This window comes from Pelophylax lessonae, assembly GCF_965119305.1.
Source record: "Pelophylax lessonae genome assembly, chromosome: 1".
NCBI classification, from domain to species: domain Eukaryota; kingdom Metazoa; phylum Chordata; class Amphibia; order Anura; family Ranidae; genus Pelophylax; species Pelophylax lessonae.
The window spans coordinates 502,027,046-502,047,029 of NC_138768.1; the positions used below are offsets into that span (position 1 = coordinate 502,027,046).

The 19,984-nt window shown below is 42.3% G+C and overlaps 1 protein-coding gene across 1 annotated transcript in view; it reads left to right on the top strand.

Moving 5' to 3' along the window:
- The window catches only part of LOC309547173 (phospholipid-transporting ATPase IC-like), a gene marked incomplete at both ends in the record, with an annotated part of 345,791 nt that overhangs the window by 90,311 nt on the left and 235,496 nt on the right, over window positions 1–19,984 (top strand). The window contains 2 exons of the mRNA XM_082246961.1: window positions 13,053–13,151; window positions 13,553–13,614. Coding sequence (XP_082103087.1) covers window positions 13,053–13,151; window positions 13,553–13,614 — 161 coding nt within the window. The remainder of the gene's footprint in view (window positions 1–13,052; window positions 13,152–13,552; window positions 13,615–19,984) is intronic.

A 19,984-nucleotide genomic window follows, 5' to 3' on the forward strand; every position in this document is an offset into this window, starting at 1 on the left:
CGGTAAAAACACTCCCAAAATTCCTTAGTTTAGTTTAGGGCATAGCATACTACACAGTGCAGCAGAGTACAAGGGTCAGGACTATGCAATGAACAGAACAACTTCCAGATTTTAGTTTTAGGAGTTAGGGCCACCTTATGGTAGTGATCAGTGGTAAGCACCCCTTTAAATCAGTTGTCTGTTGTCGGCGGTGTTTCCACCCCCCCCCCCCCCCCAAATCATTGGTAGTCAGTGTGCCGCATTTTAGTTTTTTTTCCCCCCAGTGTACCCCGCTCTCTTTGGTGTTCTATAGGAGCAAAAATACTTAATCTGTGATTGGCGGTGGAGGCGGAAGGGGAGGCTCTGTTTACTTTTTTTATTACATTTGTGATCACTGTGATTGGCCATCACAGTGATCACAGTACACAGAACCACTTTGGCTCTGTGCATATTGCCTATGATCTGTACTGACTAATGACAGAGCAATAATAGGCATTGTGCGTGCACAATAGTAGTGTTGGAGAACATGTTTTTTTTCAAATGTAAGATGTTTCTGAACTATGAAATTTGGGTACACCTAGCCTGGATACTATTGGGGTAGCCTGGAATGTCAGGACAGCAGGATTACCCAGCAGGGCATAGGTAACTGAAGAATGTATATCAGAACCTTCATCTAGTAGAAAGAAGGAGTCATGCATAACCCCTGGCAGTGGAGTATGTGAATTTTGAAAAAAACAAAAAACAAACCCTTTTTCTTTGTTTCTGTTATAAAATTCAGCAAATAAATAACCTTTCTTCATAAATATAGATGTACTGGCGGCCTATCTAATTTCTTGAGGCCCGAAAATGTCAGGACAGTACAATTACCCCTTTTTGGAAAGTAGACAAGGTATTTCGTAAAAGGCATGGTGAGTTTTTTGAAGTTGTAATGGCTATGAATGGAAGCCATTCATTGTGTACAATTGCCACATGATCTGCTAGTGATCACATGGTACTGGCAGTGGCCTGGTACACTGATCTGTCATCCGCCATGATTCTCAATAATGATAATCAATATATGTTTTTAATTACCTTGATTTAGGGCTAACTCGGGAAAACAGAAATCCCTAAGGTATCTGATCGGTCCTTGTTGCTTTGTAGCCCTCCTATTATTATTAAGAGGAAAGCCACAATATTTGCAGTTTATATGCATTTTGGAGTCGCTTATGCAACAAATCTTTATATAGTGTTTTTTAATTATTATTAGTAGGGTTGAGCGGACACCTAGATGTCCGTGTTCGACGGGTTCGGCCGAACTTTAAAAAAAAGTCCGGGTCCGTGTCCCGGACTTTTACCGAACTTTTCCCGGACACCGAACCCCATTGAAGTCAATGGGGACCCGAACTTTAAGGCACTAAAATGGCTCTAAAACACCAAAGGAAAGGGCTAGAGTGCTGCAAATGGCAGCAAAACGTAATTAAGAGCATGGCAAGTGCTCTGCAAACAAATGTGGATAGGGAAATAACTTAAAACAACAAAAAAAAACAGAAAAATAAAACAATGTTCTTCTTCATCTCTGAAGGACGAGGCCCATATGGAGTAGGAGGGAGGTTGAGGTGGTGGTGGATGTGGCGGTGACATAGGCGTGCGCACAGGGTGTGCTGGGTGTGCCTGGGCACACCCTAATCACCTAGGGCACATAGCATTGCCAGTGAGGAGATGGGAAAGATCTCCCTGGGACCTGCTCTGCTCTATTTCTCCTTGCCTACAGGTACATGGCCCCGATACATTACTCTCCCTGCTGGCAAACACATGCATGTGTATTTCAACTTTGGGGTGCACACCTTAATGCAATAGGCTGCGCACACCTATGGGCGGTGTAGGTGGAAGCGGCGGTGGAGGAGGACCAGGGCCGGATTAACAGCATCATGGGCTTGGTGCTGAGGATTTTGAAGGGCCTTAAGGGCCGTGCCTTGCCATGCACCCAGAGGAGGAAGGGTGCAGCCATGCATGCCTAATTCAACATGGGATGCTGTCTCTGAAGCCCATAAACACATCCATGCATCGCCAACTGTCCCTCCTTGTCCGGCCTTCACGCTGTGTGGGGAGGTTCTGAGGGTGCTGCCTGGGGAAGCGAGCATAGAAGCCAGACTTCTGTGTTTACAAGTGACAGAAGAGCGGTAACAGTGAATATGGCCAACCCGGGGCCTATATAAAAGGTAGGGGCCTGGAGCTGCAGCTCCAATAGCCCCTACATTAATCTGGCCCTGAGGAGGAGGACGAGGTAGCCAACACTGCTTCTTTTCAAAAATTTTAAATGAGGGTACACCCCAAAAGAGTGAGAAAGAGCAAAAATGGAACAATGGGTGGGTAAGGTCGGTATCCATTGCTATTCTGCATAAGGTACGGAAAAGTCCCGTGGGATCCATGCCTGGTTCATTTTAATGAACGTGAGCTTGTCCACATTGTCTCTGGACAGGCGGCTGCGCTTGTCTGTTATAACGCCCCCAGCCGTGCTAAATACCCGTTCAGATAATACACTGGCTGCAGGGCACGCCAGCACCTCCAAGGCGTAAAGGGCAAGCTCAGGCCATGTGCCCAATTTGGAGACCCAGAAGTTGAAGGGGGCAGACCCGTCATTCACTACATGTAGGCGTGTGCACACATACTGCTCCACCATGTTGGTAAAATGCTGCCTCCTGCTAAGACGTTCCATCTGAGCTGCTGGTGCTGCTGTTTGTTGTGGCGTGCTGACAAAGCTTTTCCACATTTCGGCCATGCTAACCCTGCCTTCTGAGGTGCTGGCGGTGCCCTGGTTGCGTTGGCGACCTCCTCCTCCTCCTCCTCTGCCTTGTGCTTCCACTGTGGCCCCGCTGTCAGATGGGAATGCCAGCAGCATGGCGTCTACCAGCGTGCGCTTGTACTCGCGCATCTTGCGATCGCGCTCCAGTGAGTGAATTAAGGACGGTACGTTGTCCTTGTAACGGGGATCCAGCAGCGTGGCCACCCAGTAATCAGCACAAGTTAGAATGTGGGCAACTCGGCGGTCGTTGTGGAGACACTGCAGCATGTAATCGCTCATGTGTGCCAGGCTGCCCAGAGGCAACGAAAGGCTGTCCTCTGTGGGAGGTGTATCGTCCGTGTCCTCTGTATCCCCCCAGCCACGCACCAGTGATGGCCATGAGCTGGCCTGGGTGCCACCCTGCTGTGAACATGGTTCCATCTCCTCCTCCAGCTCCTCCTCCTCCTCATCCTCCTCATCCTCCAGAACTGTGCCCCTGCTGGACAATTGCGTCCCTGGCGTTTGCGTGTGCAGGAACCCACCCTCGGAGCCCCTTGCGAATGACTGCCCTGAAAGCCTTGGAAATGTTACCTCTTCATCCTCCTCCTCCTCCTCATCCTGTGCCACATCCTCTTCCATCATCGCCCGAATTGTTTTTTCAAGGAGGCATAGAAGTGGGATAGTTAAGCTGAGAACGGCGTCATTGCCACTGGCCATGTTGGTGGAGTACTCAAAACAGCGCAACAAGGCACACAGGTCTCGCATGGAGGCCCAGTTAAATTAAATAGCGGAATAGAAAATATGATCCAAAAAAAGTGTATGTATATCACACGTACACAACCACACTGGGCCCCAATTACTATTGTTTGTACCCCTAAAAGGCTAGATGAGGAGTAGGGGGAGTATGGAACAGGCAGCACCCTCAAACCTTCAGAAGTATGAGATGAACCCCAACAACTTGGAAAGGTGGATCTCTCTCACACGTACCAACACAGACTATCCCCCAATTTAACTGATCCCCAAAGGTTTTTGATTAAATAGCGGAATAGAAAATATGATCCAAAAAAAGTGTATGTATATCACACGTACACAACCACACTAGGCCCCAATTACTATTGTTTGTACCCCTAAAAGGCTAGATGAGGAGTAGGGGGGGTATGGAACAGGCAGCACCCTCAAACCTTCAGAAGTATGAGATGAACCCCAACAACTTGGAAAGGTGGATCTCTCTCACACGTACCAACACAGACTATCCCCCAATTTAACTGATCCCCAAAGGTTTTTGATTAAATAGCGGAATAGAAAATATGATCCAAAAAAAGTGTATGTATATCACACGTACACAACCACACTAGGCCCCAATTACTATTGTTTGTACCCCTAAAAGGCTAGATGAGGAGTAGGGGGGGTATGGAACAGGCAGCACCCTCAAACCTTCAGAAGTATGAGATGAACCCCAACAACTTGGAAAGGTGGATCTCTCTCACACGTACCAACACAGACTATCCCCCAATTTAACTGATCCCCAAAGGTTTTTGATTAAATAGCGGAATAGAAAATATGATCCAAAAAAAGTGTATGTATATCACACGTACACAACCACACTGGGCCCCAATTACTATTGTTTGTACCCCTAAAAGGCTAGATGAGGAGTAGGGGGAGTATGGAACAGGCAGCACCCTCAAACCTTCAGAAGTATGAGATGAACCCCAACAACTTGGAAAGGTGGATCTCTCTCACACGTACCAACACAGACTATCCCCCAATTTAACTGATCCCCAAAGGTTTTTGATTAAATAGCGGAATAGAAAATATGATCCAAAAAAAGTGTATGTATATCACACGTACACAACCACACTAGGCCCCAATTACTATTGTTTGTACCCCTAAAAGGCTAGATGAGGAGTAGGGGGGGTATGGAACAGGCAGCACCCTCAAACCTTCAGAAGTATGAGATGAACCCCAACAACTTGGAAAGGTGGATCTCTCTCACACGTACCAACACAGACTATCCCCCAATTTAACTGATCCCCAAAGGTTTTTGATTAAATAGCGGAATAGAAAATATGATCCAAAAAAAGTGTATGTATATCACACGTACACAACCACACTAGGCCCCAATTACTATTGTTTGTACCCCTAAAAGGCTAGGAGTAGGGGGAGTATGGAACAGGCAGCACCCTCAAACCTTCAGAAGTATGAGATGAACCCCAACAACTTGGAAAGGTGGATCTCTCTCACACGTACCAACACAGACTATCCCCCAATTTAACTGATCCCCAAAGGTTTTTGATTAAATAGCGGAATAGAAAATATGATCCAAAAAAAGTGTATGTATATCACACGTACACAACCACACTGGGCCCCAATTACTATTGTTTGTACCCCTAAAAGGCTAGATGAGGAGTAGGGGGAGTATGGAACAGGCAGCACCCTCAAACCTTCAGAAGTATGAGATGAACCCCAACAACTTGGAAAGGTGGATCTCTCTCACACGTACCAACACAGACTATCCCCCAATTTAACTGATCCCCAAAGGTTTTTGATTAAATAGCGGAATAGAAAATATGATCCAAAAAAAGTGTATGTATATCACACGTACACAACCACACTAGGCCCCAATTACTATTGTTTGTACCCCTAAAAGGCTAGATGAGGAGTAGGGGGGGTATGGAACAGGCAGCACCCTCAAACCTTCAGAAGTATGAGATGAACCCCAACAACTTGGAAAGGTGGATCTCTCTCACACGTACCAACACAGACTATCCCCCAATTTAACTGATCCCCAAAGGTTTTTGATTAAATAGCGGAATAGAAAATATGATCCAAAAAAAGTGTATGTATATCACACGTACACAACCACACTAGGCCCCAATTACTATTGTTTGTACCCCTAAAAGGCTAGATGAGGAGTAGGGGGGGTATGGAACAGGCAGCACCCTCAAACCTTCAGAAGTATGAGATGAACCCCAACAACTTGGAAAGGTGGATCTCTCTCACACGTACCAACACAGACTATCCCCCAATTTAACTGATCCCCAAAGGTTTTTGATTAAATAGCGGAATAGAAAATATGATCCAAAAAAAGTGTATGTATATCACACGTACACAACCACACTGGGCCCCAATTACTATTGTTTGTACCCCTAAAAGGCTAGATGAGGAGTAGGGGGAGTATGGAACAGGCAGCACCCTCAAACCTTCAGAAGTATGAGATGAACCCCAACAACTTGGAAAGGTGGATCTCTCTCACACGTACCAACACAGACTATCCCCCAATTTAACTGATCCCCAAAGGTTTTTGATTAAATAGCGGAATAGAAAATATGATCCAAAAAAAGTGTATGTATATCACACGTACACAACCACACTAGGCCCCAATTACTATTGTTTGTACCCCTAAAAGGCTAGATGAGGAGTAGGGGGGGTATGGAACAGGCAGCACCCTCAAACCTTCAGAAGTATGAGATGAACCCCAACAACTTGGAAAGGTGGATCTCTCTCACACGTACCAACACAGACTATCCCCCAATTTAACTGATCCCCAAAGGTTTTTGATTAAATAGCGGAATAGAAAATATGATCCAAAAAAAGTGTATGTATATCACACGTACACAACCACACTAGGCCCCAATTACTATTGTTTGTACCCCTAAAAGGCTAGATGAGGAGTAGGGGGGGTATGGAACAGGCAGCACCCTCAAACCTTCAGAAGTATGAGATGAACCCCAACAACTTGGAAAGGTGGATCTCTCTCACACGTACCAACACAGACTATCCCCCAATTTAACTGATCCCCAAAGGTTTTTGATTAAATAGCGGAATAGAAAATATGATCCAAAAAAAGTGTATGTATATCACACGTACACAACCACACTAGGCCCCAATTACTATTGTTTGTACCCCTAAAAGGCTAGATGAGGAGTAGGGGGGGTATGGAACAGGCAGCACCCTCAAACCTTCAGAAGTATGAGATGAACCCCAACAACTTGGAAAGGTGGATCTCTCTCACACGTACCAACACAGACTATCCCCCAATTTAACTGATCCCCAAAGGTTTTTGATTAAATAGCGGAATAGAAAATATGATCCAAAAAAAGTGTATGTATATCACACGTACACAACCACACTAGGCCCCAATTACTATTGTTTGTACCCCTAAAAGGCTAGATGAGGAGTAGGGGGGGTATGGAACAGGCAGCACCCTCAAACCTTCAGAAGTATGAGATGAACCCCAACAACTTGGAAAGGTGGATCTCTCTCACACGTACCAACACAGACTATCCCCCAATTTAACTGATCCCCAAAGGTTTTTGATTAAATAGCGGAATAGAAAATATGATCCAAAAAAAGTGTATGTATATCACACGTACACAACCACACTAGGCCCCAATTACTATTGTTTGTACCCCTAAAAGGCTAGGAGTAGGGGGAGTATGGAACAGGCAGCACCCTCAAACCTTCAGAAGTATGAGATGAACCCCAACAACTTGGAAAGGTGGATCTCTCTCACACGTACCAACACAGACTATCCCCCAATTTAACTGATCCCCAAAGGTTTTTGATTAAATAGCGGAATAGAAAATATGATCCAAAAAAAGTGTATGTATATCACACGTACACAACCACACTGGGCCCCAATTACTATTGTTTGTACCCCTAAAAGGCTAGATGAGGAGTAGGGGGAGTATGGAACAGGCAGCACCCTCAAACCTTCAGAAGTATGAGATGAACCCCAACAACTTGGAAAGGTGGATCTCTCTCACACGTACCAACACAGACTATCCCCCAATTTAACTGATCCCCAAAGGTTTTTGATTAAATAGCGGAATAGAAAATATGATCCAAAAAAAGTGTATGTATATCACACGTACACAACCACACTAGGCCCCAATTACTATTGTTTGTACCCCTAAAAGGCTAGATGAGGAGTAGGGGGGGTATGGAACAGGCAGCACCCTCAAACCTTCAGAAGTATGAGATGAACCCCAACAACTTGGAAAGGTGGATCTCTCTCACACGTACCAACACAGACTATCCCCCAATTTAACTGATCCCCAAAGGTTTTTGATTAAATAGCGGAATAGAAAATATGATCCAAAAAAAGTGTATGTATATCACACGTACACAACCACACTGGGCCCCAATTACTATTGTTTGTACCCCTAAAAGGCTAGGAGTAGGGGGAGTATGGAACAGGCAGCACCCTCAAACCTTCAGAAGTATGAGATGAACCCCAACAACTTGGAAAGGTGGATCTCTCTCACACGTACCTACACAGACTATCCCCCAATTTAACTGATCCCCAAAGGTTTTTGATTAAATAGCGGAATAGAAAATATGATCCAAAAAAAGTGTATGTATATCACACGTACACAACCACACTAGGCCCCAATTACTATTGTTTGTACCCCTAAAAGGCTAGGAGTAGGGGGAGTATGGAACAGGCAGCACCCTCAAACCTTCAGAAGTATGAGATGAACCCCAACAACTTGGAAAGGTGGATCTCTCTCACACGTACCAACACAGACTATCCCCCAATTTAACTGATCCCCAAAGGTTTTTGATTAAATAGCGGAATAGAAAATATGATCCAAAAAAAGTGTATGTATATCACACGTACACAACCACACTAGGCCCCAATTACTATTGTTTGTACCCCTAAAAGGCTAGGAGTAGGGGGAGTATGGAACAGGCAGCACCCTCAAACCTTCAGAAGTATGAGATGAACCCCAACAACTTGGAAAGGTGGATCTCTCTCACACGTACCAACACAGACTATCCCCCAATTTAACTGATCCCCAAAGGTTTTTGATTAAATAGCGGAATAGAAAATATGATCCAAAAAAAGTGTATGTATATCACACGTACACAACCACACTGGGCCCCAATTACTATTGTTTGTACCCCTAAAAGGCTAGATGAGGAGTAGGGGGAGTATGGAACAGGCAGCACCCTCAAACCTTCAGAAGTATGAGATGAACCCCAACAACTTGGAAAGGTGGATCTCTCTCACACGTACCAACACAGACTATCCCCCAATTTAACTGATCCCCAAAGGTTTTTGATTAAATAGCGGAATAGAAAATATGATCCAAAAAAAGTGTATGTATATCACACGTACACAACCACACTGGGCCCCAATTACTATTGTTTGTACCCCTAAAAGGCTAGATGAGGAGTAGGGGGAGTATGGAACAGGCAGCACCCTCAAACCTTCAGAAGTATGAGATGAACCCCAACAACTTGGAAAGGTGGATCTCTCTCACACGTACCAACACAGACTATCCCCCAATTTAACTGATCCCCAAAGGTTTTTGATTAAATAGCGGAATAGAAAATATGATCCAAAAAAAGTGTATGTATATCACACGTACACAACCACACTAGGCCCCAATTACTATTGTTTGTACCCCTAAAAGGCTAGATGAGGAGTAGGGGGGGTATGGAACAGGCAGCACCCTCAAACCTTCAGAAGTATGAGATGAACCCCAACAACTTGGAAAGGTGGATCTCTCTCACACGTACCAACACAGACTATCCCCCAATTTAACTGATCCCCAAAGGTTTTTGATTAAATAGCGGAATAGAAAATATGATCCAAAAAAAGTGTATGTATATCACACGTACACAACCACACTGGGCCCCAATTACTATTGTTTGTACCCCTAAAAGGCTAGGAGTAGGGGGAGTATGGAACAGGCAGCACCCTCAAACCTTCAGAAGTATGAGATGAACCCCAACAACTTGGAAAGGTGGATCTCTCTCACACGTACCAACACAGACTATCCCCCAATTTAACTGATCCCCAAAGGTTTTTGATTAAATAGCGGAATAGAAAATATGATCCAAAAAAAGTGTATGTATATCACACGTACACAACCACACTGGGCCCCAATTACTATTGTTTGTACCCCTAAAAGGCTAGATGAGGAATAGGGGGAGTATGGAACAGGCAGCACCCTCAAACCTTCAGAAGTATGAGATGAACCCCAACAACTTGGAAAGGTGGATCTCTCTCACACGTACCAACACAGACTATCCCCCAATTTAACTGATCCCCAAAGGTTTTTGATTAAATAGCGGAATAGAAAATATGATCCAAAAAAAGTGTATGTATATCACACGTACACAACCACACTAGGCCCCAATTACTATTGTTTGTACCCCTAAAAGGCTAGGAGTAGGGGGAGTATGGAACAGGCAGCACCCTCAAACCTTCAGAAGTATGAGATGAACCCCAACAACTTGGAAAGGTGGATCTCTCTCACACGTACCAACACAGACTATCCCCCAATTTAACTGATCCCCAAAGGTTTTTGATTAAATAGCGGAATAGAAAATATGATCCAAAAAAAGTGTATGTATATCACACGTACACAACCACACTAGGCCCCAATTACTATTGTTTGTACCCCTAAAAGGCTAGATGAGGAGTAGGGGGAGTATGGAACAGGCAGCACCCTCAAATCTTCAGAAGTATGAGATTGTGTTCACTGTACCCCACAAAGATTGAGTTCACTGCACCCCACAATGATTGTGTTCACTGCACCCCACAAAGATTGTGTTCACTGCACCTCACAAAGATTGTGTTCACTGTACCCCCCAAAGATTGTGTTCACTGCACCCCACAAAGATTCTGTTCACTGTACCCCACAAAGATTGTGTTCACTGCACCCTAAAAGGATGTTGTTCACTGCACCCCACAAAGATTGTGTTCACTGCACCCTAAAAGGATGTTGTTCACTGCACCCCAAAAAGATTGTGTTCACTGTACCCCCCCAAAGATTGTGTTCACTGCACCCCACAAAGATTGTGTTCACTGCACCCCAAAAAGATTGTGTTCACTGTACCCCCCAAAGATTGTGTTCACTGCACCCCAAAAAGATTGTGTTCACTGTACCCCCCAAAGATTGTGTTCACTGCACCCCACAAAGATTCTGTTCACTGTACCCCACAAAGATTGTGTTCACTGCACCCCAAAAAGATTGTGTTCACTGTACCCCCCCAAAGATTGTGTTCACTGCACCCCACAAAGATTCTGTTCACTGCACCCCACAAAGGATTTTGTTCACTGCACCCCAAAAAGATTGTGTTCACTGCACCCCAAAAAGGATTTTGATCACTGCACCCCAAAAAGGATGTTGTTCACTGCACCCCAAAAATGATTTTGTTCACTCCACCCCAAAAAGATTGTGTTCACTGCACCCCACAAAGATTGTGTTCACTGCACCCCAAAAAGATTGTGTTCACTGTACCCCCCAAAGATTGTGTTCACTGCACCCCACAAAGATTCTGTTCACTGTACCCCACAAAGATTGTGTTCACTGCACCCCAAAAAGATTGTGTTCACTGCACCCCAAAAAGGATGTTGTTCACTGCACCCCAAAAAGGATGTTGTTCACTCCACCCCAAAAAGATTGTGTTCACTGCACCCCACAAAGATTGTGTTCACTGCACCCCAAAAAGATTGTGTTCACTGCACCCCAAAAATGATTTTGTTCACTGCACCCCAAAAAGGATTTTGTTCACTGCACCCCAAAAAGGATGTTGTTCACTCCACCCCAAAAAGATTGTGTTCACTGCACCCCAAAAAGATTGTGTTCACTGCACCCCACAAAGGATTTTGTTCACTGCACCCCAAAAAGATTGTGTTCACTGCACCCCAAAAAGGATGTTGTTCACTGCACCCCAAAAAGGATTTTGTTCACTGCACCCCAAAAAGATTGTGTTCACTGCACCCCACAAAGGATTTTGTTCACTGCACCCCACAAAGATTGTGTTCACTGCACACCAAAAAGGATTGTGTTCACTGCACCCCAAAAAGATTTTGTTCACTGCACCCCAAAAAGATTGTGTTCACTGCAGCCCAAAAAGATTGTGTTCACTGCAGCCCAAAAAGATTGTGTTCACTGCAGCCCAAAAAGATTGTGTTCACTGCAGCTCACACACAGAAAAATGGATGTGGATCACTGACACCTGCCTATCTCCAATCCCACACCACACAGCAATATCGATTGTAGTTTGTAGAACACAGTTTCCCTAAAATTCAGCAGACTCTGTCCCTAACAGGATTGAGAAGAGATCGTAGATCAGGATTGAGTGCAGATTCACCCCACCCCCCACACAGCAATATCGATTGTAGTTTGTAGAAGACACTGACCCTATAATTCAGCAGACTCTATCCCTAAAATGCCTACAACTCGCCCTGCCTAAACACTCCGACCTGTCCCTCAATTCTATCCGGACACAAATGGTTTTTTCCTGCCTATCTTTCCCTAATCAGCAGCCAGCACATTGATGTGTGCTCTGTCCCTTAGCTAAGCAGCAGAATGACGCTGCTGCGGCGGCTGCCTCGAACTTATAAAGACTTGGTCACATGCTTCAGACGGCCAATCACAGCTACTAAGACATTTGCAGGCATGGCTGGGATGGCTTAAGGCACACCAGTTAAACGATTGTTGATTGGCTGTTGAAAGCCCGCCATGAAAAGAGCGCCAAAGCATGCAAAACCCGGAAATAAAACGACCGAACACGGATTTTTACCCGAACATACAGTAAAGTGTCCGTGTCCGTGTTCGGGTAAAAAAAATCCAATTATTCGGTACGAACACGAATAATACAGTCCGTGTTCGCTCAACACTAATTATTAGTTATTTGTATATTGTTTTTATTAAGCAAGTCAGTATCTATTGTTCCACTTCCCCTAGCAGCCATTTTCTGCATGTACAAGGCAGATTCTATTCCCAGTTCCTTACAGCTTTGCCAGTAAGATATGGCTGCATGTATAAATACTTCAGTCTCTTACATGGTAGGCACGCTTGAGAAAGAGGCAGGATTGCTTCGAAACACGTATCGTTCCCTTGACGCCTCCTGGCATCTGATGTCACTGACTTGGTTCCCACACTGTCAGAGGAGTCTCTCTGCTTTCTGGTTGCCTCTGGGTCGACACTGCTAGCTGCACATTGTACACTGGATTCCTGTGGTACTGTGGTTCTAGCAGCAGACCCCCAGATTGAGATACTGTTGACAGGAGCTTATTATTCTGATGCTTGTGAGTTGCCAATTATCTTTTTATTCAATAAATACATGTTTACTACACTTCGATTGCGCACTCTGCTGTCTGTTTTTTTGCTGTTCTAGAAATCTTTTCAGTCTCCTGAGGTGCTGCACTGAGTGTTTTGGAGCCAGTGGAATTTAACCCCGATGTACCTGTCAAGGATTATTATGTTTTTTCTTCTGTGTATCCACCAAGGAACTCAGTCTTCACTGATTATGCATTACCTGAAGCTTTTTCTGTTTTTTTCCCAAGACTGTTCCTGCTATTTCAACTTTACCATGGTTTGCCATAATGTTTCCCTTGCTCGTTCTGCTAATCATAAGAGGAATCAAAGATGTTATTGATGATTTTGTAAGTAACAACTGTTTTGTTTAATCTTTCTATTTACCCTACTATTTAAAAAGGCTCATGCTACTTTGGTTGTATACACCTTGGTGAAAAGTTTGAACTATTTAACCACGTATATTTACTGCAGGCAGGCTAGATCATGTACATGTACGTCATCCTGCCTGTTCTAGTTTAGGGGGGCACAACACGCTGCTCCACAGGACACAGTTGATTGCGAATCCTGCTATCCAGCCACCGAAGGCACCAAAACTGTTACAAATGAATTTCATTCATAATGCTGCTGCATGCAGTTTAATCTTCAACTCTTTTTTTTCTTTGGTTTCCTTTAGTTTGTTTCTTTTTACAAATTACAAATTAGTTGTTTAAAAAAAGACATTGTACAACTTATATTTTACTATTTACAGGCCCGTCACAAAAGCGACAAAGAAATAAACAACCGGCCATGTGAGATCCTTAAGGAAAAAAGGTAATTTTATTTTTTTTTTGTTAAATATTCCCATTTTCTAAATTTATGTTAGGGTTTGGGTTGAGTTATATGCAAATAAAAGTAAAACTGTGTATTGTTAACTGATTTCCACCCAGCCTATTGTGATATCCTCCCAGGATCAAGCCTTGCACGCACCTCACTTGCCGTGCTATGGCACGATCTGTCACTTGCTGTGACCACCGGACACAGTGGATGACAGATCAGTGTATCAGGCCACTTCCAGTACCATGTGATCACTGCAACCAATCACAGCAGTTCACATGACAATTGTACAAAATGAATGGCTTTCATTCATACCATTCATTGTGTATAATTGTGTTGACCTCTGTGATTGGTCACAGTGATCACATTGTAAAGACAGGGAGAATCACAGCCCATCTGTACCATGTTATTTGGGTTTGGGTTGAGTTATATGCAAATAAAAGTAAAACTGTGTATTGCTAACTGCTTTCCACCCAGCCTATTGTGATATCCTCCCAGGATCAAGCCTTGCACGCACCTCACTTGACGTGCTGTGGCACGATCTGTCACTTGCTGTGACCACCGGACACAGTGGATGACAGATCAGTGTATCAGGCCACTTCCAGTACCATGTGATCACTGCAACCAATCACAGCAGTTCACATGACAATTGTACACAATGAATGGCTTTCATTCATACCATTCATTGTGTATAATTGTGTTGACCTCTGTGATTGGTCACAGTGATCACATTGTAAAGACAGGGAGAATCACAGCCCATCTGTACCATGTTATTTGGGTTTGGGTTGAGTTATATGCAAATAAAAGTAAAACTGTGTATTGCTAACTGCTTTCCACCCAGCCTATTGTGATATCCTCCCAGGATCAAGCCTTGCACGCACCTCACTTGCCGTGCTGTGGCACGATCTGTCACTTGCTGTGACCACCGGACACAGTGGATGACAGATCAGTGTATCAGGCCACTTCCAGTACCATGTGATCACTGCAACCAATCACAGCAGTTCACATGACAATTGTAAACAACGAATGGCTTTCATTCATACCATTCATTGTGTATAATTGTGTTGACCTCTGTGATTGGTCACAGTGATCACATGGTAAAGACAGGGAGAATCACAGCCCATCTGTAGCATGTTATTAGCTGTGGCCAATCACAGCTAATCACAATAGTATACAGTGAATGAATGGATTTCATTCAGAAAAAATGGTTGCTTAAAAACAGTGATTATCCCTGATCACCTCCCCAGAGTAATACAGTGTTACTATGGTAACACTGTATTGCTCTAGTCGCAGTATGTAAAAAAAAAAAAAAATTGTAAAAAAATAAGGAATGAAAAAGAAATGTAATAAAGAAAAGAAAAAGAAATGTAACAAAAAAGAAAAAATAGAAATAAATAGAAAAATATATATATTATTATTTTGCTTGTTTTTGTTTTTTTTCATATTGAAACCAGTCAGTGTCCCTGATCACCACCATGCCAGTTAAATGATAATGCTGTTCTGCATGGGTGACAGTATGTGAAAAACAAAATTGTGAAAAAAAAAACAATTTTTAAATTACTTAATTTTCCAAAAGATTGTGACAAAAAATAAAACTTCAAAAAACTTATCATGACATTTACTAAATACCTTGGACTGTCTACTTTCCAAAAAGGGCTAATTTGGGGAGTACTTGTACTATCTTGGCCTTATGGCCGTCAGTACATGAGTATTGTTTAATGTTCAAATATACAGTATAGCGTGTAAAATAAGTATTGAACATGTCTTCATTTTTCTAGGTAATTATCTTTCTAAAGGTAACATTGACATGAAATGCTCACCAGTCACCACATGTCAGTAACAACCCGTGCAATGCATACATACAAAGAAACCAAAACAAATAAGTTCAGAAATGAAGTTATGTGTTAAAAAATGGAATGACACGTGGAAAAAGTTTTGAACATGCTAACTGAAATGTAATTAATACTTTGTACAAAATCCTTTGTTGATAATGACAGCTTCAAGACGCCTCAGGTATGGAGAAACTAGTCGCATGCATTGCTCAGGTGTGATTGTGGCCTATTTATCCACACAAACAGTTTTCAAATCTTGAAGTTTCCGTGGGCCTCTTCTATGAATTCTGACCTTTAGTTCTTTCCATAGATTTTCTATTGGATTCAAGTAAGTTGATTGGCTGTGCCTTCCTAGCAGCTTTATTTTCTTTCTTTGAAACCAATTGAACATTTTTTTGGCTTTGTGTTTGTCTTTATCGTTATCATTCTGGTAGATGCCAGCAGATTTTTATCAAGAATGTCTTTGTACATTTTTTCATTCATCCTTCATTCAATAATATTAAGTTTGCCAGCACCGTATAAATGATATAAAAGTTTGCCAGTACCGTATGCTGAAAAACAGCCCCTCACCATGATGTTCTCACCTCCAAACTTCACTGTTGATATGGTGTTTTTTGGGGATTATGTTCATTGCCATTTGACTTACAAACATGGTGTGTATTATGGCATCCAAAGAGTTCAATTTTGGTCTCATCTGACCAGACTATATTCTCCCAGTATTTCACAGGCTTGTCTAAATGTTGTACAGCAAACTTTAAACGAGCTTCAGCATGTTTTTTTTTTTCAGCTATGAAGTCTTGCGTGATGAGCATACATAAAGGCCATAGCAGTTGAGTGCATTACTTATTGTTTTCTTTGAAACAATTGTACCTGCTAATTCCAGGTCTTTCTGAAGCTCTCCACAAGTGGTCCTTTGTGAAGGTCTTGAGAGAGCTCTTTGCTTTTATCCATTATAAGATGTTTCTTGTGTGACACCTTGATAATGAGACCTTTTTATAGGCCATCAGTTGAGACTGAACCAGCTGATTTTAATTTGCACTGACAAGGGGCAGGATTGCTTTCTAATTACTAAGAGATTTCAGCTGGTGTCTTTGCTTTCCATGCCTTTTTGCACCTTCCTTTCTTTTTATGTTCAATACTTTTTCCTGTGTCATTCCATGTTTTTCACATAACTTAATTTCTGAACCTATTTGTGTTGGTTTCTTTAAATGTATGGATTGCATGGGTTGTAACTGAAGGGGAAAAGGGAACAGCCATTTTATTTATCAAACATTTATTTATGATCATCAAGCATGTATTTAGGATTAAGCAGATATATTGGATGTATAAGTTGTTAGAAGTCATATTGCATAACAGCTGTTGTGTTTAAATGCCATTTACACCTCCAGCTGTATAGATTGCTATCTCAGCCTTTGAAGAACTGTTCAGCTAAACAACTACTGGAAGTGACAAGCCTATGTAAACAACTATTTCGCATTTCAATCAAGATTTGACTTCCAAGAAAGTTTAGTTAGATAGGTCCCACCCTTTGTAAAACATAAATTGCCAGAAACATATAAATTGCCAAAAAGCCAGGTAGAGCAATTGTTTTGAAACCAACACTATGTAATGTGACTGTTATTTGCTCTACAGACATGTCTTTCTACCTACATGTTTGTAAAAAAATAATAATTTTCAATCTGGCTTCAACAGTCAAAATGTTACTGAAACCCATGAGTTTTGGGGTTTGACATGTGGTGAAAATTTCATGTCAATAGCACCTTTAGAAATATAGTTACCTAGAAAAATGGTGACGTGTTAAATATTTATTTTACCCACTGGATATACCATAGATTGTGGACTCTATAACTTTCCTACAGACTAAATAATATACACTGATTTGTTTTGTTTTTTTTACCAAAGAAATGTAGCAGTATACATTTTGGCCTACATTAAGACCCGGTTCACATTTGTGCGAGTGCCGGGTTCGCATGTAATGTCGGAGCGCACTGCTCCCACATTACATGCGATCAGCTGTGCGGTGCGAGTTTAGCCATACAGTTTGTGTGGCTAAATTCGCATCGCACCCGGTGCAAACACGCACAGGAGGCATTTTTGCAGCCGCATCAGGATCGGATCGCACAGCGGTTCACACTTGTGCGATCCCATCCTGTGCGAACTGCACGATCGCACTGCGATATGCGATCAAACTGGGGGTGTCCTTAAGATTACATTGACACCCCCAGCGTATCGCATATGGCAGTGTGAACTGCCGGGGGTGCGTGTGCGATGCGGGAACAGGCTGCGAATTCGCAGCCTTCCCGCATCGCATAAATGTGAACCGAGCCTTATGAAGAAAGACTATTTTTTCGCAACTTTTTAAACCAGAAACAAAGAAAAAGGCGTTTTTGTTCCCCAGCATTTTCAGACTTTTTTTTGTTTATTTAGCAAAAATAAACAAAAAATGTAAAATTGTATGAAGACATTTGATTTTATTGGATATGCTTTATAACAGAAAGTAGAAAATATCTTTTTTTTTTTAATTTTTGGTCTTTTTTTTGTTTATATATCAAAAAATATAAACCTTGTGGTGATTAAATACCACCAAAAGAAGTCTCTATTTGTATGAAAAAAATTATATTTCGTTTGGGTACAGTGATGCATGATCGCGCAATTGTCATTCAAGGTGTGAAAGCGCTGAAAGCTAAAAATTGGCCTCTGCAGGAAGGGGGGTGAAAGTGTCAGGTATTGAAGCAGTTAAGGAGAAAGTGGACTGTGGAAGACCAAAAAATGGCAGACAGAAGACAAAAGACACTAGTCAAACACTGGGATTGCCTGTGGTCTCCCTGCATCTGATCTTTCCCTTATTGCCTTGTTCTGCACTGCATCTTTGTGTGGATGGGGAATCTTAGTAGAGACTGTGCTGTGCTTCCTCATGTAAGAGCTTCCAGCAAGGAACACAGAGAGCAAAACAGTAGTGACACCACCAAATCTCACATTAAATCTCCCAAAATTAGCAATTAGAGGCAGCAATGCCTTTTCTGCCTTATCTGTACAGCTTCCATGCCGTAGGCACACAAGCGTCTAGGCATCTTTACATATCATGAAGTGCATTACTTTTTTCAGGAGAAATTCCAGACCAAAGGTACTGCTTAGGCAAAATTACCATCTCTAGATGCTCCCTAAAACATAGCCAATTTCACTTTTAGAGTTTAAGTCTACTTTATTGCTTTTCTCTGATTTGCAAACTACAAATTAGATTCTATATAATGGAAACACAGAAAATAATACTTCACTATGGACTGCAGCAAACTTCTTTAATTCAAAATGGCAGCAGGAATACACACTTATGTGTTTCATGGTACAAAAAGGTGCATTCTTAAATAGTAAGATAAAAACTTTATTTGCAGGGCTAAATGTAAACCCATAGTATGTATGTGAGCCGCTCAGACTGCTCAAAGTATAGTTCTGTGCCTGCTGCTGTGAGTGCTGGCCAGTAAGGAACCCATCCACATTGCAGACAATAACAGTTAAGAGCTGAAGATCTCAGGAGCTGCACATCAGAAAAAAACCTGCTGTGTGCAGACAAGTGGCAGTCTCAGCCTGGACCCCCACCAGGCCAAGCCACCAACGCGTTTCACTCCGCCCACTCGAGCTTACTCATGCTGGTCTAAATGCATAAGGGCTGTGTTTCTGCTGTTGTTTTGAATTAAATTAATTTTCTTCAATCTGGAATGCTGCTAACCCCTACTTATAAACAGAGGGAGATAACAGCAAGTGAGAGGAAATCTAGGAAGGGAAATTCACTCCTGTAAGAGTTATCATGGGAAAAAGCTTTATCACCAATCCTTGTTTCCACAACAACCCAAAATTTTCAAAATCCAGTTGTCATAGGGACAGAAAGCGAGGGGAAATCTTCTGAACAGGGGTATAGACAGAAAAACAAATGATACAGGGGTGTTACCCCTTCCCTGTGCTATCCAAAACATTTAAAAATTATTCTTTTAGCTTAAAAAATGTACCTGTTCTGACTTACAAAGAAATTTGACTTAAGAACAAACCTACAGACCCTATCTTGTTTATAACATGGGGACCGCCTGTATTCCCTTCTAAATTTACAACCAGCCAGACAGACAACTAGACATGCAGGAGTGAGAGAGGAACATGACTTGGAACACTTAGGAAAACATCAGCCACAAAATAAATATTTATTATATTTTGATCATTTATCCCCAAAATTCACCAAAAATAAATTTTCAGATTTGCCTATACAATTGTAAAGCAATGCTTTATCATGTAATAACCACATCAGCCTGTATTGTTGTGCCCCTCGAAAGGCACTACATGTAGGACCAAAAGCAAAATGCAACCTGGATGCATATGCAGGCGTTATGGACCAAAGACAAACAGACGTGTTTGTAGATGCTTTTAACCTGTATGTAATGGGCCATTTAATTATAAAACAATATGTATTGTTTATGAGAAAATGTATTGATTGATATATATTTTTTTTACATTTTCAGAAAATGTGCACTCTTTGTGGAATTCATTTTTAG